General features: G+C 37.5%; 4 protein-coding genes across 55 annotated transcripts in view; 2 read left to right on the forward strand and 2 right to left on the reverse strand.

Moving 5' to 3' along the window:
• The first annotated feature begins 622 nt into the window (after window positions 1–622).
• Jwa (PRA1 family protein Jwa) lies at window positions 623–2,811 on the forward strand. Of its 2 annotated transcripts, none has more exons than XM_003696898.4 (4): window positions 623–1,220; window positions 1,296–1,513; window positions 1,638–1,751; window positions 2,382–2,811. In XM_003696898.4, the coding sequence occupies exons 1-4, from the start codon at window positions 1,021–1,023 to the stop codon at window positions 2,438–2,440; spliced, it is 591 nt and encodes a 196-aa protein (XP_003696946.1). In that variant the 5' UTR covers window positions 623–1,020; the 3' UTR covers window positions 2,441–2,811. The 2 variants fall into 2 exon arrangements, with proteins under 2 accessions (XP_003696946.1, XP_003696945.1); XM_003696897.4 differs by having other exon boundaries at window positions 626–1,220; window positions 1,638–1,806.
• LOC100871509 (UBX domain-containing protein 7) lies at window positions 2,310–5,886 on the reverse strand. The gene is made up of 11 exons (XM_031918706.2): window positions 5,547–5,886; window positions 5,368–5,414; window positions 4,971–5,216; window positions 4,594–4,868; window positions 4,230–4,496; window positions 4,071–4,131; window positions 3,849–3,976; window positions 3,727–3,775; window positions 3,558–3,643; window positions 3,307–3,476; window positions 2,310–3,232 (listed from the first exon to the last, which is right to left on the reverse strand). The coding sequence occupies exons 2-10, from the start codon at window positions 5,405–5,407 to the stop codon at window positions 3,318–3,320; spliced, it is 1,311 nt and encodes a 436-aa protein (XP_031774566.1). The 5' UTR covers window positions 5,408–5,414; window positions 5,547–5,886; the 3' UTR covers window positions 2,310–3,232; window positions 3,307–3,317.
• Window positions 5,887–5,894: 8 nt separating this feature from the next.
• Window positions 5,895–9,048, forward strand: LOC100871747 (uncharacterized). Of its 2 annotated transcripts, none has more exons than XM_086906924.1 (6): window positions 5,895–7,188; window positions 7,283–7,696; window positions 7,777–7,978; window positions 8,056–8,286; window positions 8,351–8,563; window positions 8,658–9,048. In XM_086906924.1, exons 1-6 carry the CDS (start codon window positions 7,021–7,023, stop codon window positions 8,951–8,953), a joined length of 1,524 nt encoding a protein of 507 aa, XP_086763050.1. In that variant the 5' UTR covers window positions 5,895–7,020; the 3' UTR covers window positions 8,954–9,048. The 2 variants fall into 2 exon arrangements, with proteins under 2 accessions (XP_086763050.1, XP_086763051.1); XM_086906925.1 differs by having other exon boundaries at window positions 6,478–7,087.
• Window position 9,049: 1 nt separating this feature from the next.
• bent (projectin protein bent) overlaps window positions 9,050–26,045 on the reverse strand; it is a 69,400-nt gene continuing 52,404 nt past the window's right edge. For all 50 annotated transcript variants that reach the window (XM_086906874.1, XM_086906916.1, XM_086906915.1 and 47 more), the window contains 37 exons: window positions 25,550–26,008; window positions 25,323–25,445; window positions 24,347–25,234; window positions 23,964–24,266; window positions 22,632–23,513; window positions 22,274–22,529; window positions 21,871–22,196; window positions 21,470–21,772; window positions 21,011–21,395; window positions 20,729–20,934; window positions 20,186–20,646; window positions 19,567–20,101; window positions 19,280–19,474; window positions 18,694–19,177; window positions 18,371–18,623; window positions 17,958–18,292; window positions 17,768–17,883; window positions 17,404–17,688; window positions 17,162–17,301; window positions 16,815–17,078; window positions 16,119–16,735; window positions 13,725–16,049; window positions 13,503–13,636; window positions 13,210–13,417; window positions 12,974–13,126; window positions 12,675–12,901; window positions 12,295–12,585; window positions 11,847–12,218; window positions 11,643–11,699; window positions 11,345–11,499; window positions 11,157–11,256; window positions 10,919–11,061; window positions 10,701–10,857; window positions 10,310–10,627; window positions 10,103–10,216; window positions 9,748–9,990; window positions 9,050–9,637 (listed from right to left, as the gene is read on the reverse strand). In XM_086906874.1, the coding sequence (XP_086763000.1) occupies window positions 9,791–9,990; window positions 10,103–10,216; window positions 10,310–10,627; window positions 10,701–10,857; window positions 10,919–11,061; window positions 11,157–11,256; window positions 11,345–11,499; window positions 11,643–11,699; window positions 11,847–12,218; window positions 12,295–12,585; window positions 12,675–12,901; window positions 12,974–13,126; window positions 13,210–13,417; window positions 13,503–13,636; window positions 13,725–16,049; window positions 16,119–16,735; window positions 16,815–17,078; window positions 17,162–17,301; window positions 17,404–17,688; window positions 17,768–17,883; window positions 17,958–18,292; window positions 18,371–18,623; window positions 18,694–19,177; window positions 19,280–19,474; window positions 19,567–20,101; window positions 20,186–20,646; window positions 20,729–20,934; window positions 21,011–21,395; window positions 21,470–21,772; window positions 21,871–22,196; window positions 22,274–22,529; window positions 22,632–23,513; window positions 23,964–24,266; window positions 24,347–25,234; window positions 25,323–25,445; window positions 25,550–26,008 (12,770 nt within the window). In that variant the 3' untranslated portion in view covers window positions 9,050–9,637; window positions 9,748–9,790. The remainder of the gene's footprint in view (window positions 9,638–9,747; window positions 9,991–10,102; window positions 10,217–10,309; window positions 10,628–10,700; window positions 10,858–10,918; window positions 11,062–11,156; window positions 11,257–11,344; window positions 11,500–11,642; window positions 11,700–11,846; window positions 12,219–12,294; window positions 12,586–12,674; window positions 12,902–12,973; window positions 13,127–13,209; window positions 13,418–13,502; window positions 13,637–13,724; window positions 16,050–16,118; window positions 16,736–16,814; window positions 17,079–17,161; window positions 17,302–17,403; window positions 17,689–17,767; window positions 17,884–17,957; window positions 18,293–18,370; window positions 18,624–18,693; window positions 19,178–19,279; window positions 19,475–19,566; window positions 20,102–20,185; window positions 20,647–20,728; window positions 20,935–21,010; window positions 21,396–21,469; window positions 21,773–21,870; window positions 22,197–22,273; window positions 22,530–22,631; window positions 23,514–23,963; window positions 24,267–24,346; window positions 25,235–25,322; window positions 25,446–25,549; window positions 26,009–26,045) is intronic.

Genomic DNA, 26,045 nt, shown 5'->3' on the forward strand with positions numbered 1-26,045 from the left:
GTTGTGTAAAGTTAATGTAAGTTTTAGTATAACGTTCAATCGAATTCTCTTTAAAGAAAATATTATTGCATTTTGTAATGATTTTAGAGACAAAAGTCGAAATATAGCAAAAATTTTATCAGATTTATTTTTGAAAGAAGTTTGTCATTAAATTAATAACAATATCAATATTATCAGAATCTATTAATATGTATGATAATGAGTTGATACGTGTAATATTATCAAAACAAAATATTTGATACATTTTTTTAATTGTTGCTGTTCGTATTTAATATTAACGATTTATTTTATTTATGATAAAAGTTTTTGATAAATATTATATAATATATATAAAATTAATAAATATATTGTTGATATATGAAAAATTAATTGATCAAAAATTAAAAAAATGTTATCAATAGGAAATTAAAAAATTATATATTTCAAATGAACAACAATAAAATTTTATGTATAATATAAAAGAATTAGAGTTTAATTTTACATTTAAAATGATAATCATACTATATTTTAATCGATTTCTATATATAAATAATTAATTCAATTAATTAAATCTGAACAATTATTTAATTAATTAACAAAAATTCATTATTCATGGATTATCTGGAAAAATTTTAAAATACGCGCTGTACAACTTTCTCGAAATAAAAAATGACGTGACTTTTACTTACATTGTTCATCGATGTTTATCATGTATCAGAAGAGAAGTAAATATATTAAGAAATTAACATTTTTAAATTAATTTTAATGCAATTTATATGCATGATGTATATATTTGTTTACTGAGAAGAAAAGATAAAAATTAAATATCATTTCTTTTTTTAAAGAATGTGAAAATTACGATTAATCTAATTAATTATTTTTAAAGAACGATACGTTGATTTCATAAACTTTGCATGACGTCCGTCTTCGTCATCATCCAAAAATATCAAAAGACTTGTCGTGTAAAAATCGATTGATGTGTATTTTAAAAAATTAAGTTATTTAATTCAATTTAGAATTGTGTGTATTGCAATTATTATAATGGATAAAACAATATCGATAGCCGATGGATGGGAATTACCACCTCTTCGTAGTTTATATGATTTTCTTTTGGAATCCTCACGTTTTCAACTCCCTAATTTTAGAGATTTAGAAAAATGGGGTAATAGAGTAGCAAATAATCTTGTATATTATCAAACCAATTATCTTTATATGTGTATTGCTATTATACTAGTTATAGCGTAAGTAAAATGATTAAAATTTGTTTTGATAAAGGTTATAAATTTTTATGATATTGTATTTTTTTAATCATTTAGATCAGTGCATCCAGTGAAAATGATTGTTGGTATAACAGCAGCGATGGCAATATGGGGTGAATGTATTTATTTATTTAGTGAAAAAGAATCATTGCTTAAATTTAAACGAACATATCCTCAAGTTGGAGTAATTCTTACTATTATTTGTGGATCTTTTGTTATTTATACCATAAATTCAGTCCTTTTTGTATTATTTGGTATTTTATTGTCATTTTGTGGTAAGTTTTTTTTTATATAAAGTATAACATGATAGAAAAGAAAATTATATAATGATTTTATTTATAATAATATAAAACTATAATTAATTTGTATTAATGTAAAGATTTAATGTTAATTTTTTAGTGATTTTTATACATGCATCTTTGAGATTAAGAAACGTGAAGAACAAACTTGCTAACAAAATAGAGGGTATGGGATTGAAACGTACGCCAATGGGAGTTATCTTAAATTATTTTGGTATGAAAGAAGAATTCTTTACATAAATTGGTATTGATTCAATTGTTAATGAAAGGTATACTTTTGTGTGTTCTTTCAAGATTATAGAGATATATATATATATATATATATACACTTATTTATGACAAGATGTCCATTGTTAATCTTAGAATTAGTTAAGAATAGAAAAATTAATATATAATGTTACAATTTCTGATTACAATTCAGTTATTTTTATAATTGTATTATGATAGCATAGTTCATATGTAATATAATTTCCTTATATATACTCATTTTATTACATTTTATGTATAAATTGATAAGTTAAAATTTAAAAACCAATTAATGTCAATAATTGTAGGAATATATAAAATCTGTGATTTTATAATAATGATTTCATATTTTTTACTGTTAAATCTATATAATAATTTTACATAAAAAATTTTTCAAATCATGTATCATTTATTTAATCTATTTAATTATGTACATAATATATTTGTATTAAATATATTTATTCTTGAATATTATATATTATAATTATATATAACATACATAAAGAAAAAGGTTAAATCATGAATATTTTTAAGATTTCTATTAACTATTTATTGTTACATTAAATTTTGCATTATTATTTCTTATTTCATTACGCAGAACATACGAGTGGTATAACCTTGCGCACACAAAAAACCTGTAATCAATCGCTTCACTAATAATCAGCTTCATACAACAAATTGTAACAACGTTTGGCAGTGAATATGTGTCATTAACAGTCGGATGCTGCTAAAGTCACAGAAAAATGTTTGTGGATAATTAGGTGAGAATTATATATATAAAAAATTTTACATAGTTGCAAAGAACAGAACTACATTTTGAATTTACTCACACAAAAATTCTTTCTTACTATTAATATCTATATTATAAAATAATAATTATATTTAAGTATAGCTGCAACAAATATGAACTATGTAAATTATCCTAAAAATAGGTTGTCTATTTGTAAGTCATATGAATATAACTGACATATATTGTACTGAACATATACATGTAATATAAAATAATATAAATAAATAATTTTATGTAATTTGTACAAATCTTACAATATATGTAAGATAAAAAATTTAATATTATCCAATATAATTTTTCCATTGAAATATATAAATAAAACTTATTTATTTCAGTCTTTCTTAAACTGAAAACTTATAATTATATCGATATGAAAGTATAGAAACTTATTTTGTAATTGTTTTTAAAAATGAATAGTATAATTTCGTTTTTATTTATATAAAAGTCAATCGAATTTTTATAATTCATTCATTTTATGTAAAATATTTTAAGAATTATTGAATATTGACAAATATAATGATTTTGGAATTATACACAAATGAATTGAATATTTATGCATTTCTAAATACTTTAAGATTCATAATATTTATCGAACTTATAATATATTTTCTCCCTAATGTAATACGATAAAAAGAGATATTCGCGCTATAATGTATCATCTGCAATAGAGCATAACATATTTTTTTTATTTAAGTATCATTTAATTTTTTGAAACATACACAAACGCACTTACCTAATAAATCACTATATCTTTGTTATAAATACTGTATTTGCTGGAAATAAAATCGTATCTGATAAATATGTTTGTGGTGGAAGCGCTCCAATATTTGTTTTCGGAAATGGTACTAAATAAGTATGATTGGTTGATGTATAACCCATATCTTCCATTGTATTTATGAATTTCTATTAAGAAAAAAAAAAGGTTAACATGTATTATAATTTACGGCTTTTAAGTACATTGTTAACAAAAAATTTTATAATTACTTCTATTGTATCAGTGGAGGACATTGACACTGTTTCTTTCTTACCATTTGGCAGTCTTAAACAAAGTCTTATAACAGATTCATTGTCTATAAGAAAAATATATTTTTTATTAATCTAAAAATATCATTTATAATAAAGTTTAATATAAATTAAATTAATAATTTTTTACCGCTTTTAATTTCGTTAAAATCGGATTTCAATTTATACGATTGTTCATCCTATAACGATATATAAATGTATATTAATCTTAATTAATTATATATATTAAATTATATGCATACTTTAATATACCTTTGAACTTGTTTCCTGATTTACTTCATCTGATTCATTCATTTTCCTTTTTTTACTTATATTTTCAAATGTATCAAGAGATATATTTGTACTTGAACTTTGAATAGATGTTAAATCATTCTTAATACCTATATAATATAATAATCTCATATTATGTATAATAATCTAATAATATAAATAAAAGATATTAAACATTTTAAATATTTATAAGTATATATTTACCTGTGTCATTTAAGTTATCAATTGTATGTTTAAATGCCTTAATAGTACTATTACTACAATCCTATAAATAAAAATAATTATTTATGTAATAATTTTAAAAATAAATAAAAACCAAAAGATTTTAATTTAGTAAATTTAAATTTTCTTTTCTATACATACTGATGAATTAGATGAAGAACATTCTTTTGTTGTTGTGGCAGTGCAATTATTCCATTCTTTAGAATGAACTGAATCACTTGATACACATTCCGGTGATGGATGAGAGCTCAACATATCATTTAAAGCAGATATTAAAATATCTACAGTAATATGATTGTAAGTTTTCATACATTCTCCTGTCCTAGGATCTATTACTGCTAAATAAGGATATTCGTATACATCATATAAATGTACATAGCGACTTCCATCACTTGTATTTGACAAAACCTATTTAGAGAAATATAATATTGTATATATATATATTTATAAATATATTCTAAATATTTTAATAAAATTTAAATATAAATGTTTCAAGGTAACTTACTTGCCACAAAACAAAATGATCCTTTACGATTTCTTGAATTTGTTGATTGGACCATACATCTCTATTAAGGATTTGACAAGAAAATTCTTGAGGATTTTGAATATTTACAAGTAACCAACGATTTAATGATTTGGCATGTTCACGGGCTTCCATAAAAGAACCCAGAAAGAGAATATCACATGGTGGACGAAATAAATCTTCCAATCTTTTTGATTTGCAATAAGATATTTGTTTAACTCCAGCTACTTTTCGGGCCATTTCTTCTTCTTGTCGTTCTATATAATTATTATATAATTATATTCAATAATAATATTATACATTATTTATTGATAAAATATTTTAATATATAAAATGATAATAAATAAAATGATATTCACGAGTCTCTACAGCAAAATCTCTGAATCTGTCAAATACATTAGTGGACAATCTTGGAAGAGAACATATTGGACCAGATGGCACTAATACTTCCTGCATTGGTAAAATAGGAGGTCTCACTTCTGGTTCTGGATCAGGTGTACATAATGGTTCAGGTGCTTGACTACCATCAAACATTAAACTTATTGCAGTTTCTACATTTCCATCAGCTAATGATAAATATTGACGAGCTGTTGCCTCATTTTCTCCTAATAATTAATATAAAATAATTTATCAACAATATTTAAATATAGACTAATATAATAAATATGTTATTTGTAAATTTTTCAGCCAACAAACATTTATGTAAAATGTATTTGTGTAATTTTTCATATATTATTAAAATAATATGTTACTTACCCGTCACTTCTATAAATTTTTCAATAAGTTCTTGATCCATTATGTTTCTAAATTACAGAGATGTGGAAAATAAAATACATAAATATTAACATAATTTATAAATTAATATTAATTACACGACATTTCATATCGTTTAAGAAGCTGAATTGATTTTAAATTTAATATTCCATAATCTTTACATTGCAATGATGCGAAGCGTCGTTCATGTACTACGTTGAACACAAAAAGGTTGTCTGCACTGTGATTCAACATTCAACGATTTCAGAAATATTATAGTCATAAACGATATATAAGATAGATCTAACATCACCATATTTTTATAATATACTTTAGGTATATAATTAAGTTTATCTATTTATTTAATATGTAAGTAATTATCAATATTCATTATTTGACATATGTTACAATACCAGAGTTTAAAATTATAATTATAATTATAATCAAAACATTAAAAAATAGACTAAATAATAATAAAGAAAAAAAATATAAATTTATACAATGAACATTGAGTCCATCCTCTTTTTATTGTATTATATATCTTATAATAATTTACTAATTCTTTCAATTTTGTTTAATTATTATAAATAAATTAATTTCAAATATTACAAATATTAAATGGAGTTTCTTTTATGTTAAAATATTTCATAAAATAGTATACATATATATATATATAAAATAAGTATTATTGAAATGAGTTTCAATATCTGTTTATTTATTATTACATTATTACGTTATATTTTAAATTAGGACATATATAATATGTCCTTCCTGTTCTACGATATCTTGAAAGATTTATTTTCAATTCCATCATATATATTACATATATACTACAAATGAAATACTATATTGTATATACTACAAATGAAATACAACAGAAATCTAATTTCGAAAGAAACTCTGCGATTGCGCAAATTTTAAAAATAATTTCTTAAACGTATTTTCATAAATATATGTATATTAGATGAATTTATAGATTCTTTAATTACTGTAGGTAGTTAAGTATTAATAAACCTATATATGACTTTCTAGAACGGAAAAAAAGTAGAACAAGTATAAAAAAAAAAATAGCGAAAAAAGAATAGAAATTGATTAAAAATTAAGGAATCATTTAACCTATTTTTATCCTTCTCCCACTATTTTGTTTTTTAGTTGTTTTTTGGGCAATGACAATGTGTTTTAATCTTTAATATAAAAAATATAAATATTACATTTTTAACTTTATGATATATTTTTTTTAGAATGATAACTTCGTAAAAAAAAATTTTTTTTTTTAATATTTTTTCAAATATTTATATAAATTGTTTATATAAATAATAATTACATGTAAAATGTATTTCACATACGTTTATAAAATATTCTGTAATAGAATATTTATTCTGTTCTTATTTATACTTTATATTGAAATTTAATTTTAATTCCAGCTATTAAATAATTAAATAATAATGATTTCAATGTTTTGTAACTCTAAGCCGAATCGGTAATACTGAGAATGATATTAAAGTGATAATAAGATTTAGATAGAGACATCAGACAAAAAATATATTGAATATATGATTTATTTTGTATTTTGTTATCATTGTCTTTTTTTGCATTTGAATTTTGAATTTGGAGTGACTTACAGTTATAGTTATAATTGACAAAGAATGATTAGTCATGGAGGAATATTTGACTTTGATTCTTAAAGAAAATCGTTTAGAAGTGAACAAAGAAAAACTTGCAAGTAAGAGTTGCTATTTTGCATCTCTTTTCTCTCATAATTTTAATGATTCTCATAACAAGGAACATGTTATTAATTATGACATTGCTTTATATACTTTACAGGTTATTTTTATGATTTATATTAGATATTTATATTAGATAAGTAGAAAAATTTTTTTATATTATTATGGTAATTATGTAATTTTTATATTTTTAGAATTTTGTCGAATGGATCCATAATGAGCAACGTGTAGATATTTATTATCATTCCATAAAAGTGTCTATGACAAAGTTTTTACAAAATAATTTTATAGAATTATTGAATTTATTACAGTTGAGTGTATTATTTATCGTTGATGAATTAATAAATGATATTATAGAAATTATAGTTTTATGTTGGTTATTACCAGAGAAAGTAATTGATATATGGTTATTAGCACAAGAGTTGAACATAAAACCATTACGAGACATTTGTCTGTCTGTTTGTTTAGACCGTTTCAAGGAGCTTCCTTTATCTATGCTTATTGAATTAACTACAGATAATATTAGTCAGTTAATACGAAATATTAATGTGAGATCTAGTAAAAATTATTTGTATTTTGTACGAAACAAATGGATGAAACATCACACGGTAAATAATATTTTTTCATATTTACTTAGATATATATGTAACTTTTATAATATATAAAATTTGAAATATTTTAACTACAGATATCTGATACCATAGATATTAAAGAAGAAAGGGAATACAAGTTTATAAAGGGTACAGTTGTTTGTGAGAGAGATGATAACAATGATAACAAAATTGCAAATTTGTATATTTGGGACAATAATATTTTATGTAAATCCATACAATTAAAAAGTATTCAATATCCAGAGAAATGGATAAATGGAATGCAAGTTATTAGTAGAGGTGTGTTTAATGTTTACTAATGAGTCCTACAGATTATTAAAGAAAAAAATTTATAATCATCAGAAATATTGCTTTAGGTTTCAGTGTATATACAATTGGTGGAGAAGTAGGTTTAGAAGGTGGACAATTTAACGAAATTATTTCACGTTATTGCCTTTTATCTAAAAAATGGTATTATCAAGCAGAATTGCCAAATCCAAGGAGACATATGATTGCTGTATTTATAAGCAACAAATTGATTATAGTAGGTGGTGTGGGAAAGCATAGGGTGAAGTTACGTTCAGTTGATATTCTTGATATTCACACAGGTTAAAAATCGAATTGAAAGAAATATTTATAAAAATTTTGATTATAATGCACAAACAATTTCAGGTGAATGGAAAGAAGGCGCATATGTCCCTGAATGTTTTACAGAGGTTCCTCCTCATTGTGTTTTAAATGGAAGATTATTTTTTTTAAAATCAACACTCTATATTTATTATCCTGAAAATAATTATTGGCGTATCGTTAAGGGTTTGTACAATAATCCTAATTTGCAAAGAGTAAATGCACTTCTTACATATGATTCAACGTTATTTTTGATCGGTAAATATGGAAAAATATATTTAAATATAAACTTGTAATACTTGTCTATTTTTATGAAAACTTTTAACAAAATTTTCGTAAAATAATAATTTAGATGTGGCGATTCTTCTAAGAATCGATATTACGAGAAGAAATTCTATTTGTAAAAAAGAAGAATGTTTAAAAGGACGCGTTGATCATACTTTATTAAGTTTTGTCATATACAAAGATCGTTGGTGCGAGTTAAGATACGTAGAGATTGATCTAACTGGTATAATGATATTAAATGTTTCTGAAGACAATAATCAATTTTTGCACACAGAGATAAAAATGGGCCTCGAAGATTCTATTTCTCCCATGATGAACTGTTTTAATATCATAGATCCCCATACTTTATACGACACTGTTTAATAAGAATTTTTTGTACTTGAATATGATGTTCAATTATAATTTTATGAAATTATAGTATACTAATGATAAAAGGAAAATAAAAAAAATCAAATCAAGTTTTATATTTGAATTATTTTTTATTTATCTGAAATTTTGTAACGGAAGCAGTCTTCAAACATGTATAACACGACAGTGCGTACGATTACATGGAATAAGGACGTACATCTCGACAGTGTTAAATTCTATCGTATAATCATCTAGCAAGATAAAGTGTTGTTGTTTTCCACAATGTACGAGGATGCTGGTTATCTTGCTATTTGATTATAACGAAAATTTTGTATATTATACTGCCGTTTATGTACGATTGTGTATTTAAAATATGCTAATTCGTGTATACAGCAAAGCTCGTATTAGCGTATAGATTGCGCGTGCTATCCGTATTTCTTAACGCTTTGGATTCGTTTTTCATCATATAATATCATTTGTTTTTTTTTGTTTTGCGATATGATAAGCACACAAAAAGTAAATATAGCGTTCCATGATAATTTACATATAGAATAGCATGAATACAGTAATTTTCCAATTTTTCTTTTATACACGAGCATTATGTTGCTTATAACCGCAATTATTTTCAAGTTGCACATTTATACAATTCATTTTTACATTTTTTTTCTTATTATTGCCCTCCTGATAATATTTTAGAAACTGAAAGAAAATGTATTAAAAGAAATAAATGTTGAAACTAATATCGATATGCTACTTTATATAAGAAATGATATGGATATAAAAAGGAGAAATAGAAATTTTCGTCAAACCTTATTGCATCGTGACTTGTCATGTGTGAAATCAACGATTTCATTATTCATTAGCACTGGTAACATTCAGGGCGAAAGCAGCATTGGTCTCACCCTTTTTACCAATCGCACGAGCAATATACTGACCCACATCACTAGCTGTACATGATTTAATACGCAACTCAAACGATTTGTCACCATCTGAACTGAACAAGTATCTGCTGCTAGATTCTGGGAGCGCTTTTCCATCTTTCAACCACGTTACTGTAACATTACAAATATAATAATATTTAATATTTACTTATAAAAAAAAAAAAAAAATTATCAACGTCTTGTACACTAAATTTTTACAATAGAAAAAAATTTTTTTACTTACCTTTCAAAGGCGCGGTTTCAGTCTTGCATACGAATGTAACTGATTCGCCTTCGCTTACCGTTGCAGATTGTGGGAATGTCGCGAAGACTGGACTTTTCGGTTCCTCGTTTGGAACTATAAACAAAATTGCAAAATAAGAAGACATTTGTTTTATTAGTAATATAAACAAGTAAAATAAACCATTCGATTAATGATCAAATAACATACCAAGAACATTTAATGTGCACGATGAGAAGCTTTCTCCTGCATCATTGAATGCCTCACAGGTATAAGTACCAGAGTCTTCGGGGAAGATTTCGGCAATGTTCAATTTATAAATATTAGCTTCGTTGCTGTACTGGAAGTCTTTGCTAGGTTTGATTTCCTTATTGTTATGCAACCAGACTACGTCGAATTTTTTTGCACCGATTATTCTACAACTCAAAGTTACAGGTTCACCATCCTTTACGAACATACTGCTCACATGGTCTACGATCTTGGGAGGTTTGTCATCGGTCTTTTTCTTTGAAGATCCACTCGTCATAGCTAAAATGCACACATTTATACAAATATTCTTCTCTTATTATCTTACATATTAGCAGAATGATTTTTTACTTACGTTTTACCGTTAATTTGCACGAGGTAGTTACGGTACCAATGCTATTGCTTGCTTGACAAGCATATTCGCCCTCATCTTCGGGGAATACTTCGTTAATAACGAGAGTCGCGACACCGCCTTTATATTTTAAGCTCATGATTCCTGACGAACTCAGCGTCTAATGGAAAATGCTTATTAATTTTAAATTACATTTCGATTTCAATATATCATATACTTGCCTTGCCATTCTTGGACCAAGTTACTTGTGGTTCTGGATCACCGTCAACATTTACGCTAAGTTCTAATTGTTCGCCATCATTGATAGTGAGATCGTTCAATTTCTTTGTGAATTTTGGTGCTCTCATAGATTCATCCGGAGGATCTTAAAAAAAAAAAAAAAAAAAAAAACAAACAAACAAATTATCAGATTGTTTATTCGATATAATTATTTCGAAAAATATAAGATATTTTACTTACAGATTAATTCTTTCGTCGTACTTCTAGAACGAGATGGACTGCCGGTACTATCAAGTCCATACTTCTTGACACTTCGTTTTTCTGTACTGGACTCTGTAGCCTAAAAAAATTATATGCATCAAATATTTATCTTTCTTGCCTTTTTTTTAAGGAATAATACAATAATACTTTTTTTTCTTTAAACTTACTTTATAAGAACTCGTGGAAGTGTTCTTAGCGGAAGAACTACTGTAGTTGTAACCCTGAGTGGTTGTAGAACTGTATCCACTATATCCACCAGCTTTATGTACCGTCACGATCGGTGGTGGTGCCGGTTTCAACGGTTGCTCGATGAATTTTCGATCTAAGATGAAAAAATATAAATTTCTTTTTCCTTTTTTTGATAATTACAAATGGATTATCATCAGACAAAGAAATTAACAAGATTAATTTTAAATTGAATTGAATATAAGAAAAATTAAAAATAACAAGGATTACACTTTTTACCTCCGGAATGTAGGAGATCGTGCGCTAATTTAACTTGCTCCTCAGTTTCTCCAGTGCCTGCGAAAAAATTTTTTACAAATGAATATTTTATTGTAATAAGTGTATAAAAGTAAAAGGAAAAAAGAGAAAGAAAAATAAAATAACAATATATATTATACATATTTGATACAACGCTTATGAAAAATTGAATCTCTTCTGAATTACCTTCAACAATGACTACGCAGCTAGTTTCATCCTTTCCATGAATGTTGGTCGCGACGCAACGATATTTACCGCTATCTTCCGGTTTACAGTCAATTATTTCCATCGTGACAACACCGTCCGCGTGCGTCATCGGATAATGATATTTCGACAGTTCTTCTCTATCTTTGTACCACTTGACTGTTGGTGGTGGATTACCACTGAGACAGCAAAGAAGTTTGCACGTTTGCCTGACTTGAATAACACGTGGTCGAAGAAGGAAAGTAAAGTTGGGTGCCGATTCAATAGTTTCTAACCAAACGTTGTAACCAAGTGGCTCTCTTCTTCGAACTGGATGAAGTTCTGGCCTATACTTTGGAATCTCTTTAGGTAGAGCTATAAAAATAATCAAGAAAAATAATTTTCGATCTATCACTTGTACGACAACGAACAAGGCTTTTCAAATGCTTACGTTGCACATTCAGGAAAACGACTTCCTCTCTATAGCCATAATGATTCTCCGCTCTGATCACGTATTCTCCTCTGTCCTCTAGTTTCACCCTGTTAATAATGAACGTATAATCATCACCGTGATATCGTTTCATGAATTTCACGGATTGGCGGAGTTCTTGATTGTTGTGGAACCATGTAAGAGTCGGAGAGGCGATCGCGATCACGCGACACGTGAATTTGACGCTTTGTCCTTCATATGCGAACGCACTTGTTGGTTTGATAACGAATCTAGGTGCCGCTTGTCGTCGATCTATGTAACATTGATGACAAAAAAGTGATTTTATTTCAAGATCAAAGAAAATTACGAAGAAATTGTTCTCTTTCGACGATTGTTCTTACCGAAGCAGGAATCGTAGATCTTGTATTTGTCGATCAACAATTTTCTGAGTGAAGAATATTCGGCTAATCGGCCAATAGGAAGAACATATTTATCCCAGTTCTCATACTTGGCTCGTAGCCTGTCTCTAAAGTTTAGATACCGACTGCTTGCAATCGGTGTCGTACGATTGCTGTGATCGCCCGTCAACCATGGATGAAGGAGACATTCGTGGGCAGTCATACGCTTTCTAAATGCGAAAATACATTACTAAATATGCAACATCTATATAGAGATTGTACATTTTAACAATGTAACATACTCTTTATTCTTGATAAGTAATCGTCTAATGAAGTCTTTGCCTTCTTCGGACACATCGCGGAACGCTTCTTCGTCAAAGTCCCAATCGCAGGCCTTGACGTTCTTCAACGTCTCGATATCGTTGTCTCCGGCAAACGGCGAAAGTCCGCTCAACCTGTAAAATTCGTTTTTTAATTTAAAACGAATCGAAGTGAAAGGAACGCGCGAAAATGATCGTCTCAGGTATCATTCGCTTACAGGACATAGGCCAAAACACCGCAAGCCCACATATCCGTGTAGAAACCGACCGGTTCGCGTTCGACGATTTCTGGTGCGGCAAATTCTGCCGTGCCAGTGCTAATTTTCACCACCTCGTTGGGATCGAGTTTCGTGGCCAAACCAAAATCGATCAATTTCACGTTGGTACTGTTGCGCGTTTGGCACATGATATTCTCAGGTTTGATATCTGCAAAAGGGAATTTAACATCAGAGTCACTTTCTTACTTACGTAAACGTAAAAATGCGGGGTAACGAGGATATTTTTCTTTCACCTAAATGTATGATGTTCTTTTCGTGCATATGTTTCACGCCTTCGCAAATCTGTCTCATGTAGTTGATAACTTCGGCCTCGGACATGGTGTAACCTTCTGCCGTGATTCTCTCGAAAAGTTCACCACCGGATAAGCTGAAAAAACGAACGGTGAGATAAAAGAAATGAGCGAGAAAAAGGAAGAGAAAGGTAACGACGCTTTAAAATAAAAAATGATATTTACAATTCGAAGATCAGAACCATCTCGTCATCGTCTTCGAAGGCATCGTGAAGATTGATCAATTTCGGATGATGGAGTTGATTCATTATATCAATTTCCTTCCTAATAAGTTCCTTCTCCATCGCATGGGACACGGGAATAAACTTGGCCGCGAATATATTTCCGGTCGATCTCTCTCGGCAACGATGGACAACACCGAACGCGCCAGTTCCGATCTCCTCGAGAATATCGTATCTATCGTAGACAGAGATGTGTTTGATCTCGACAGGCTGCGGCACATATTTACTGTAAACGTCGAATACGAATTGATCGTAATCTCGCGGTTTCTCATCGCTTCGTCCACGAATCTTTTTGCCGGTCTCGTCCACTTTGTACTCCTTTTGTTTAAACTCTCTCTTGACGGTGCCCTTGGTCGTGATCAATGGCGTCACCTCGCTCGGATCCGATCTTCCGTAAATATTTTCGGCGCAAACTCGGAAGTCGTATTGGTGTCCCGGGCTGAGCCCGGTAACCGCCATGGAACAGAATCTGGTGTTGCCGACTCTGATCCAGCTGGTCATCGGATGTTCTCTCTTCTCGACCAGATAGTTGGTGATGTTGCTACCTCCGTCCCAAACGGGCGGTTTCCAGGTCAGAGCCAACGAGTCGTGGCCTACGTTGTCCACTTGAGGGAATCTCGGTGGATCGGGTCTATCGCTGATCTGTATCTTAATGATCGCGCTATCTTGGCCCAAGTCGTTCTCCGCCGTGATGCGGTAAGGGCCGGAATCGATACGATTTCCATCTATAATTGTGAGCACCGCGTGCCTTTCCTTCACCTCCACCGTGTAATGTCCTCCGGATTCGATCAGCTCTCCCTCCCTGACCCAGGTTATCTTCGGTTTCGGATAACCGGTGAACGGGATCTTTATCACCACATTGACCCCTTTGTCGAAGAAGGCGGTGTCGCGGAATCGTGGGGGCACGTTCAGTTTCGGCGGTGTCTTGATCAAAAGTTCACCCTTGGTCGATTTCACGCCGCATTTGTTCACGGCGCGGCAGAAGTACTCGTCCGCGTCCTCCCCGAATACGTCATGAATGATCAAGTTGTGCACGTCGCCCTCCGAATATATGTTGTATCGGGATCCGCTCACGATCTCCCGGGCACCCTTGAACCACGTGATCGTCGGTTTCGGAATACCGATGATCTTGCACTGGAATTGAGCGTTGTGGTTCTGCACGCAGCTCACCTTGTGCAACGGTTGAATCACTTCCGGTGCTTTGGCCGCTTGCGGATCGGCTATCTTGACCGAGGTCGAGGCTTTCGATTCCGGCCCGAGGCCGGCAGCGTTCTGGGCGAACACGCGGAACTCGTATTGCCTTCCTTCGATCAGATTCGTGATGTTGATCTGGGTGGGCAAGCAGATGATCACGTTGACGCGTACCCATGCCTGGCTACCTACTTCGCGTTTGTCGATCCAGTATCCTTGAATCTTCGATCCACCGTCCGATTCCGGCTTCTCCCACGAAAGGTTCACGAAATCTCCGCCAACCTCGGTCACTTTCGGCGTACCAGGAGGACCAGGAGGATCGAAAGGCGCCTTCGCTTTGATAGGATTGGTTCCCTCGAGAGGAGGTCCCATACCGTTGTCGTTCACCGCCATCACTCGGAACAGATACTCTTGTCCCTCGGTCAGACCCTGTACCATGAAACTACAATCCTTGCAGAAGGAGGAAACGATGATCCAATGGGTGTGGCTGACGTCCCGACGTTCCACCACATAGTGAGTGACGCGTACACCACCGTCGAACTTGGGTGGACGCCAGGACACGGTGCAGGTGTGTTTGTCAATGTCGGTCACCTCGAGAGGTTCGCTCGGCGGCCCTGGTAATCCCGTGATGTACACGTTGAACGAACCGCTCACGCTACCGCTGTCGTTCGTTATAGAAACGTCGTACACGCCAGCGTCGTCCTTCTCAATATCTTTGATGAAGATGATCAAGTACTCGTCGAACACGGTATACTTGATGTGGCTCGTCTCCACCACCTTTCGCCCATCTTTCTTCAACGTAACGTCCATCGGTTGATCGCCGCTGTAATAAATCTTGATCTTCGTGTTGTCGTTCTCGGCCAGATACAACACGTCGGGCATACGCTCGATACGGGGCGGAGAGCCGATCTTCAATCGACACGTGGTCGTGGCCAGACCGAGCGGATTCGAAATTTGGCAGCTGTAATCGCCGGTATCCGAGTCCGAGACGTCGGATATCACCAGCCTGTAAATTCCATCGAACGCTTCTGCACGGAAACGGCCGCCGATCGTGATCTCCCTGCCGTTCTTCAACCACCTAAAATTCGTAAGATAGAGATGGATCATCGTAAAATTAAAAATCGTTTGAAAAGGAATTTCGACAAACCTTGCGGTGGGCAACGGTTTCCCGGTTGCCTCGCATTCGAGCACCGAGGTTTTGCCGAGAGGTACGTTGGTACTGATCGGTAGAGTTCTGACGAATTCCGGTTTCTCGCCACCCTCCACCTCGCAGATCTTGACCGGTGTTGTGCACGAGCTCGGTTCCGATCTTCCAGCGGCGTTCACCGCGAAGATTCGGAATTCGTAATCACCGCGTTCGATCAGATGGAGAACGGTGTACTCGGTGTCGGTCACGTTGTACTCGTTGCACTTGGCCCAGATCGCGCTTCCGACTTCGCGCTTCTCGATCACGTACCCGGTGATGCGGCTGCCTCCGTCGGAGATCGGTGCTTCCCACTTCAGGTCGACGTAGTTCTTGCCAACTTTGACCACTTGTGGCGTGCCAGGTGGCGAGGGCACGTTGAACTTGCTCTTCAACTTGAACGGTGGCGAAGGTGGACTAGGTTTGCTGAAACCGGCCGCGTTCTTCGCGCGTATTCTAAACTCGTACTCGTGTCCGCTCAATAGATTGTAACAAATGTAAGTCGTGTCCTTGACCAAATAATCGTTCGCCACTCGCCATTGAGCGTCGTCGGCAGGGTCGCGGAACTCGATCTTGTAACCCTGAAGGGAAGGAAAACGGCCGATTTATTAGTTTCGAGATTTAACTGGGAATGCTCTGTATGCTCTGTGTATCTTTTACCTGGACACGGGATCCACCGTCGGATATCGGCCGAGTCCATACCAGGGTGGCGTTCGAGGTGTCCCAGTCGATGACGCGTGGCTGTCCAGGAGGATCGGGGACGGTGAACGGGAATTTGGCGGTGATCGGCTCATCTGCTTGCAACGGTTCCGATATACCATACTGATTCTCCGCGCGAACTCGGAAGTTGTACTGGCGATTCGGCTCGAGACCGATCACATCGTAATGAGTGTTTCTCACGAAACTGCTCAATTTCACCCAGTACTGAAATCGTTTCATAAAGTCTAGTCATCGTTTAGAAGAAAAATAGAGGTAAGGAAGGAAGGAAGGAAGAGAGGTGTACTCACGCCAGCCGGATCTAATTTTTCTACGATGTAATTCGTAACAGGCGAACCACCATCGTCGAACGGTGCTTTCCAAGACAATGTACACGTTTCGGGAGTAATATCGGAAATGTCAAGCGGTCCTTGTGGGGGAGACGGTTTATCTACGAGAAGAGTATATACATAATAGTGGAACAAAAAAATTAGATCTTTCTTGATAATGGTATTAAAAAGAAATGGAAGAATGGTTTCGCACGAATACTCACCGACGACGAGAACTCTGCACGAAGCGGAATCCGTGCCGACGGTGTTCGTGAGATAGATCGTGTATGTTCCCGTATCGGATCTCTTTGCTTTTTTGTTGATGAATTGCGACGCGATGTCAGTTGTGTCGAATTTGATTCTATCGCTGGTGAGCACTTCTTCTCCGTTGATGGACCAGCTCGGCCTTGGTTTTGGATTCGCCGTGTAGGGCACGGTAATCGTGAATGGTTCTCCGGCGATGACCGTCATGTCGCGAATACTGAGATCAGACGTGATTCTCGGTGGGACTGGAAAAAAAATTCGTAACAACAACGCGGCATGACATACATAGAATATTTCGATCAAACCGAAATGAAATATACTTACACGGTGGTGCACTGGCTCTGATAACATCCGAGTTGGAACTCCACGGTCCGCGTCCGGCTGCGTTTTCGGCTGCGACGCGGAATTCGTAGTCATGATTCTCTATGAGACCAGTGACCCTACAAAAATTGAAACGATTAATCGATAACAATACAGGATCGATAAGGTGTTCGATCGATCGAACGAGTATTACCTGTAATTAGTTTCGTGAACGAGGGATGGAGTGGCCTTCATCCATTTATCCTCGCTCAACAAACGCTTCTCGATGACGTATCCAAGGATAGGAGAACCTCCGTCGTGACGAGGCTTCGTCCAGGTAATCGTGATGCTGTCCTCCGTCGTTTCAACGCCCTTCGGTGTTCCAGGTGGTCCAGGCGGATCGAACGGATGCCTGGCCTTGATCGGATCCATCGTGGTTACAGGATCCGAGGTGCCATATTGATTTTCGGCCATTACTCGGAATTCGTACATGCTTCCGACAGTTAGATTTCTTACTCGGAAGAACGGTGTCGTCACGTAGCTGCTCACCTGTCGTAGGAACAGAAAGAGAATGAGCGAAAGATATCGCGAAACGAGGACGAGTTTTCAAGATCGTAACGCGCGAACCTTGGACCACGAGCCCTTCGGTTCTCGTTTCTCGACGACGTAGTTCGTGATGTCAGCCCCGCCATTGTCTTTCGGCGGGTTCCAGAATAGCGTAAGAGCATCTCCGCCAAATTCGTCGGCGTGAAGGTTCTCGGGCGGATTTGGCCGATCCAGAACCTTGACGTTCACAGTGGCGGTGTCGAAGCCCGAGGAATTGCGTAACTGAAGACGGTACTGTCCACCGTCCGAACGTTTCGCATTTTTCACCACGAGACTGCGAAGAAGAGAATTGGTTGCGTAATTGCGACAGATCAATTTGTAACAATTGTGATCGATAAGTGTACCTAGCATAATCGTCGCCCAATTGTTGATGCACGCGTGGTTCGGTCTCATCTTTGATAACGTCGTTGGCGTACCAGGTAGCGGTGGGTTTGGGGAAACCAATGTAAGGCACGTGAATGGAGAAATCTTCGCCAGCACGGACGGTAATGTCGCGAACTCCTCCGAGATCCATGACAGGTTTGTTGGGTTGTTCCTCGATAACGATCGGATTGCTCGGCCGACTGGGATCGCTGTTGCCCACATCGTTGACGGCGATCACTCTGAACAGATATTCTTCTCCCTCGGTTAGTTTTGGCACCGTGTACACGTTGGTCGGTATCAAGGCGCCGTTAACGTCATCCCATTCCTCCTGGGCTCTCTGCTTCATCTGAATGATATAACCTCTAATCTTGGCGCCACCGTCGCTGCGTGGCGGCCGCCAGCTCAACGTCACCGAATCTTTCGTGATTCTGTCAGGTTTCGGTGGTTCGGGAGCATCGGGACGAACTGAAACGCGATGATCGATAAGTTTTCTTCCCACGATTTCTTTGAGAAAGTTATATATATATATATATATGTTGTAATGTAACGTGTCTATGTTATACTTACGACGCTGATGTCCAGCGGTAATAGGCTCTGTTGGTTTACTGGGTTTACCAGGTCCGGCTTCGTTGACAGCGATAACACGGAATTCGTATTTAGATCCTTCGTGAAGATCTTGTACCGTGAACGTTGTATTCGGAGTAGGATAGTTGTTGACTTTGAGCCATTCGCCACCCCGTTCCCGTCTTTCCACGTAATATCCTGCGTGTGCATAGAGGTTAGATGATGAATCGGTATATCAACGTTTGATTCATTGAAGCACGCATTTCTACGAAACAAAAGGAATATCAAACCTGTGATGGGTTTGCCACCGGTATTGAGCGGTGGATTCCAGAAAAGACTGCAACTATTGGGCGTGTATCCAAGAATTTCGGGTTGGCTGGGAGCATCCGGTGGATCGTATGGGCTCTTGGCGATGACCGGTTTGCCTTCCAATGGTTCCGACACACCGTACATGTTTTCGGCTCGCACCCTGAACACGTATTTCTTGCCTTCGGTAAGACCTTTGGCGGTGTAGCTCGTTCTTGGACAATATCCGGGCGTTTGCCGCCAGTTGTCGGTTCCATAGTCGGATACCTCGACGATGTAATTGGTAATGTCGGATCCACCGTCGTCCACAGGTCGGTTCCAGGACAACGAAACGGATTCTTGCGTGGTGCCGGTGTATTGAAGCGGACCTTGAGGTGGTCCCGGTCTGTCGACCACGATCACCTCGATATCAGCGGAATCTTTTCCATGCTCGTTCGTTGCTGTAATCGTGTAAATACCGCCATCTTCCCGGACGGATTTTTCAACCAACAAGTTGGTGCGATCGCTCTTGGTTTCGGTCTGGAAGGTTATTCGAAAAAAAAAAAAAAAACAGTTAAAACTAATCGCTGAAACAATTGAAATTATCGGTAATCGCAAACTCACCGATATTCTGAGAGTTTCGAAGAGAGGCTTTCCGTCTTTCGTCCATACGATAGTGGGAGTTGGCGCACCGGACAATGGAATGTTAACGTTAATAGGTTCTCCGGCACGGACTTTGATCTTGCGTCCAATTAACGCGTCCAGATTCAATTTCGGTTTTTCTTTCATCGGTTTCGCGATGAATACGGCAGATGTGTCGCTAGGTTTGCCCGAGCCAGCTGCATTTATCGCGGTCACTCGGTACTCGTATTGATGGCCCTCGGTCACATGGTCGTCGTAATATTCGGCATATTTGGCCGGTTCCTTGGTCAATTTCAACCATCGACCAGTCGCACGATCGCGTCGCTCTACGTCGTAGCCAATGATCTTCGATCCACCGTTGCTGATCGGCGCCGTCCATTTGATCTTTATGTGATCCTTGTCCGCGTCCACGCATTCCGGTTTGCCAGGTTGTCCAGGTGCGACTGATAATGAAATAATATATGAACGATGATAATATAAGATTCTTAATCCCGACTACGCGTGATAAATGGTAAAAAAGTTTACCGAATTGGTTCTTGGCGACGATCGAGTGGTCAGTAGTGAGCGGATCCGAGCGTCCCTGAAGATTTTCCGCGCTTATTCTGAACTCGTAAGTCGTACCTTCGAGCAATCTCGGTACCGTGGCGTGGGTATATTTAGGATTGACGTGCGTTATTGCCGGAACCCAACCACCACCATGGGTCAAATCACGTTTCTCTATTATATATCCACTGTACAAACAAACGATGTTATTTTTCGTTTCTCATTCTCATAACCAATTTACGTCTTACGTAAGTATTTACTCACGTGATCTCGCTACCGCCATTATCTTTAGGTGGTTTCCAGGACAAAGTGACCGATTGACTGGTGATCTCTTCGTATTGTAGAGGACCTTCCGGCGGACCTGGTCTATCGAGAACGATCACCTGGAAGCTACCTTCGTCTATTCCGCTGCTGTTCTTCAATAACAAGTGATACAGTCCAGAATCGGATCTCTGGGCGTTGACGGTGTGGACGATGGTGTGATAACCTATCGAGGTAACGGTCGTTCTCTTGTCACTTTCCAATTCTTTGCTACCAACGGTCCAAGTGACTTCCGGAGTTGGTTCACCGATAAAGTCGATATCCACGTGGAAGATAAGGCCAGCCTTGACTCGAATATCTTGCAAAGGTGTCTTGATCTTTGGAGCCACTGAAATATTAGATCGCACGGTTGGATGAAACATGACTCGCTAACAACGAATTAAGTAAAATTATATTACTCACGGTAACGTGGTTTGGCAGTGACGAGATCGCTTGGCTCTGAGGGTTCTGATTGTCCAGCAGCGTTTACGGCAATCACGCGGAATTCGTATTCTTGTCCTTCGGTCAAATCGGGAACAGTCGTGTTCGTCTGATTTGGAGGTACGTGAATCGCGTTCACCCAGTACGGACTACCTTTCTCCTTCTTCTGAACGATGTATTCCGTTATTGGAGAGCCACCATCGCTGCTCGGAGCTGGCCATTGCAAGTCGACGTGATCTCTGTCCCAATCCGTGATCTGTGGTTTTCCAGGAGCATCCGGTTCGTCTGAGAGCCGAACGAATTGTATTTATAATAAATCCATCGATAGTATTGCGATACTACATTTTTAATTTCGTTTAGTGTAATACGAGTGTAATACCAACCGAATTCATTCTTAGCAACGATACTCTTGCTCGCTTCGAGCGGATCAGATTCTCCGATCGTGTTGACAGCTTTAACCCGGAAAAGATACTCTTTTCGATGGGTTAACCTCGCCACTTCGTGACTCAATATCATGCTCATTCCAGCATCGGACCAAGTTCCTCGCGACAAATCCATCTTTTCGATAACGTAGTGTAATATGGGGCTGCCTCCATCGTCCAACGGATGGCCCCAAGCCAAGTGACAACCTTCCTTGGTGATCTTGCTGATTTCGAGTGGTTTCTGCGGTGGCGATGGTCTGTCGAGGACCGTGACTCTCGCGCTTGCACTGAAACAATACATTCACTCTACTGATTTATCCCGCTCGTTGCACATACATTCGACGTATGGACGAGTAACGATTACCTGAACTTTCCATGCTCGTTTTCCAAAGTCAGAGTATATCGACCAGTATCGGATCGTACAGAGAATGGAATCTCGAAAGTGGTCTCGGTACTAGTAGTGTACATCTCGTGACGAGAATCGGCCATAATCACGGCTCCATCGAGGGACCAAGTAGCAGTAGGTTTGGGCGATGCTTGAATAGGAATGATGTAATTGATTTTCTGCCCAGCACGAACAACCAGATCGCTCAACGCGTGTGGATCGAAAGATGGGGCAACTGCGTATAAAAAAAAAAAAGTTATCGTAATTAATTAAGATAATTTAAAATGAAATAAAAAAGAGAATGAAAATAAGAGAGAGAGAAAAATTGATTACTCACGGAAACGTGGTTTTGCGATGATTGGAGAAGAGGCTTCGGATGGTTCGCCAGGACCGGCTTTATTCACGGCAATCACTCTGAACTCGTATTCTTGACCCTCGACCAGATCGGGAACTCTAGCGCTCGTCTTAGCTCCATCGATCTCCAAAGCTTTCTCCCATTGACCGAAACGAGGCTTCTTTTCGATGATGTATCCCGTAATCGGCGATCCACCGTCCTTTTTGGGCGGTGTCCATTCCAAATCGACGCGATCTTTATCCCAATCGGTGGCGACGGGTGTTCCAGGTTTGTCGGGCTTGTCATACGGATCCTTCGCTGTAATCGTGTCCATGCCAGTGAGCGGCAAGGATTCTCCTTGTTTGTTCACCGCACGCACGCGGAATTGATAGTCGTGGCCCTCGATCAAGTGATCCACGTGGGCATACGTGGACGAAGCTTCCGCGACGGGCACCCATCTCATGTTCTCCGTATCCATCTTCTCCACTTGATAGTAGAGAATCTCGGAACCGCCATCGTCTTTCGGTGGACGCCATTTCAAATTGCAACCGTTTTTCGTTACGCCATCGATCTTGAGAGGGCCTTCCGGTGCAGATGGCACATCGAGCACGTTCACAGTCAAGGTGGCGCTGTCTCTGCCGTTGATGTTCTTCGCTTCCAGAGTGTACACGCCGGAATCGGAACGTCTTGCCTCCATCACGCGAACTTTCGTGTTGTAATCTTCGTTCACGATCTTGATACGGTCATTGGACAAAAGTACCGTACCCTTTAGCGACCATTCTTTGGTCGGTGGTGGTTCGCCGATAACGGGAACGTCGAAGTCGTAGAAACCACCGGCTTTAACTTTTACGTCCAACATGTATTTTCTGTCGATCTTTGGTGGAACTGAAAACGAAATGTTAATTTTTTATACGTGTACGTATGTGCTATTCGCTGGTGGAAAAAAGTTTCGCGGGACTGTATAGGGGCAAGGGGAGATCCTTCGCTAGGACCGCCTATCCCCACTTCACACATTTTGTTGGCAATCCTGACACACCACACATTATGTAGTAGTAAAAAAAAAAAAATATAATTTGAATATTCATTTGAATATTAATCGAATAATTATATTTATAGATTAAGCTATCGTTACAAATCGTAATTAGCCTATACGTATGAGAGATAAAAAAAATTCTTTGTATCATATCGATAGAATTCTTTAGATATCTATGATGCCAAACGCTAATGTAGGCGTTTCCTTCCAAATTAACCAATCAGATTCGCGTGACTTCTTTCCAGTGAACGGTGAACAGTAGATAGAAAGAAATAGGTATATAAAAAAGAAGAGATAATTACGATTCTTGGGTCGAGCCAAGTGAGATTTGGAAGCATCGGACGGCTCACCAGGTCCGGCTTTGTTAACCGCTCTAACACGGAATTCGTAGTGTATACCCTCCACCAGATCGTTCACTTTTCCACGATTCACGTCACCCTCAACCTCGGCGCATTTCTCCCAGTTAGGATTATATTTGTCCCGTTTCTCGATTATATAACCAGTAATGGGCGAGCCACCGTCTTCCTGTGGACGATCCCATTGAAGCTCGACAAAGTCCGAGTCGTAGTCGCTGACCACAGGTGTGCCAGGTTTTCCAGGTTCGTCTGGAAAACACCATCGATCCATTAATCTAATAGGAAAGATCATCGTAAGTGTGTACAAGACATGAAAAAAATTGACTCACCGAAAGGATTCTTCGCCTCGATGCTTTGCATCGCTGCCAACGGTTCCGATTTACCCTGTTTGTTCACAGCCCGAACACGGAATTTATACTTGTGACCAGGAGTCAATCCCTCCACTTGCAAAGAAGTTTGCGGACCATCCGTTTCTCCTGCTGGTACCCAACGACCAGTCACTTCGTCCATTTTCTCCACGACGTATTTATCGATCGGTTGACCACCGTCGTCTTCCGGCGGTTTCCACGTCAAGGTGCATCCTTCGGCGTGCACGTCCGATGCTCTGAGCGGTCCTTGAGGCGGACTCGGCACGTCCAGAACCGTCACCTTCACGAACGCCTCGTCCACGCCGTTTATATTCTCGGCGATTATGCTGTACTTGCCCGATTCGGCTCTTGTAGCCATCCTGACGCTCAAGCTCGTGTTGTAATCGACGTGTTTCACTTTGATACGCTCGGTAGGCCGAACTTCTCGTTTGCCCAACATCCATTTCGTGGTTGGTGGAGGTTCACCGGAAACCTTCACGTCGAAGCTGAAATTTTGGCCAGCCTTGATTCTAACCTCTATCAAATTCGTACGATCGATCTTGGGCGCCTGGTTTCGCGGTTTGGCAATGATCGTTGGCGTTGGATCGGAAGGCTCGCCAGGGCCAGCTTTGTTTACGGCTCGAACGCGGAATTCGTAAGGTTGGCCTTCGATTAAGTCGGGAACGGTGGCCGACGTTTCATACGCCGGCACTTCTACAGCCTTCTCCCACTCCCCGTATTTGTCTTTCTTCTCAATTATGTAGCCTGTGATGGGTGAGCCACCGTCGCTTATTGGTGGAGACCAAGCGAGATCAACATGGTCTTTGTCCCAATCGGTGGCGCGAAGATCGCCCGGTTTGCCTGGTTCGTCTAAAACAATTTTCAAAACCAACAGAATTTTAATTTTCGTTCACCACGTTCAGAACGAGTGATTACGGGATTCGTACAATTCACTCACCAAACGGATTCTTGGCTAAGATAGCTTGTTCCGCTTCTAAAGGTTTCGATTCTCCTTCGGCATTCACCGCCGTAACCCGGAACAGATATTCTTTGCCCGGTGTTAATCCGGATACTTCCAGATCTAACGGAAAAAAAAAAAAAAAAAAAAAAAAAACAAGAAATAGATATTTTTACTCTTCTAGGGAAAATTTTTGTTTATCTAGGGAAAAAAGAAAGAGAACTTACTAGGCTCGGTAGATCGACCGCAAGGTACCCAGCAACCAGTTTCGGGATCCATTTTCTCCACCTGATAATATTCGATCGGTGTACCACCATCGTCCTTCGGCCTCTTCCATTTCAATTTGCATCCCTCTTTGTGCACGTCCGAAACTTGAAGCGGACCCTCTGGCGGCATCGGTTTGTCCGTAACCGTGACTTGCACCGTGACGGAATCCCTTCCCGACGAGTTAGTTGCCGTGATCGTGTAATCGCCGCTGTCGTCTCGAGCCACGGGACGAATGCTGAACTTGGTGTTGTACTCGGAATTGTCGATCTGCACCTTTCTGTCGGAGTGCAGGGGAATAGCGCCGTATCGCCACTCGATGTGCGGCGGAGGTTCACCGATAACGTTAACGTCGAATCTCAGCAACGAGCCGGCCGACAACGTAACATCCCGCAGATTGCGCCGATCGATCTTGGGTGCCACTGTCGATCGATACAAATTTATACGTGAGTCGATCGT

This window comes from Apis florea, unplaced genomic scaffold (genome assembly GCF_048593485.1).
Source record: "Apis florea isolate Af1SG1 unplaced genomic scaffold, ASM4859348v1 contig_2495_pilon, whole genome shotgun sequence".
NCBI lineage: Eukaryota > Metazoa > Arthropoda > Insecta > Hymenoptera > Apidae > Apis > Apis florea.

What these genes read in the sequence shown, in the direction of transcription:
- Jwa (XM_003696898.4), top strand. Translation starts at nt 1,021, where the DNA reads ATGGATAAAACAATATCGATAGCCGATGGATGGGAATTACCACCTCTT. An exon ending in GCTATTATACTAGTTATAGC is followed by an intron (nt 1,221 to 1,295) that starts GTAAGTAAAATG and finishes TTAATCATTTAG; the next exon opens with ATCAGTGCATCCAGTGAAAA. An exon ending in AGTTATCTTAAATTATTTTG is followed by an intron (nt 1,752 to 2,381) that starts GTATGAAAGAAG and finishes TTCATTACGCAG; the next exon opens with AACATACGAGTGGTATAACC.
- LOC100871509 (XM_031918706.2), bottom strand. Translation starts at nt 5,407, where the DNA reads ATGGATCAAGAACTTATTGAAAAATTTATAGAAGTGACGG. An exon ending in AAAATTTATAGAAGTGACGG is followed by an intron (nt 5,217 to 5,367) that starts GTAAGTAACATA and finishes ATTAATTATTAG; the next exon opens with GAGAAAATGAGGCAACAGCT. An exon ending in AGATTTTGCTGTAGAGACTC is followed by an intron (nt 4,869 to 4,970) that starts GTGAATATCATT and finishes ATAATTATATAG; the next exon opens with AACGACAAGAAGAAGAAATG.
- LOC100871747 (XM_086906924.1), top strand. Translation starts at nt 7,021, where the DNA reads ATGGAGGAATATTTGACTTTGATTCTTAAAGAAAATCGTTTAGAAGTG. An exon ending in TTGCTTTATATACTTTACAG is followed by an intron (nt 7,189 to 7,282) that starts GTTATTTTTATG and finishes TTATATTTTTAG; the next exon opens with AATTTTGTCGAATGGATCCA. An exon ending in TTCAACGTTATTTTTGATCG is followed by an intron (nt 8,564 to 8,657) that starts GTAAATATGGAA and finishes ATAATAATTTAG; the next exon opens with ATGTGGCGATTCTTCTAAGA.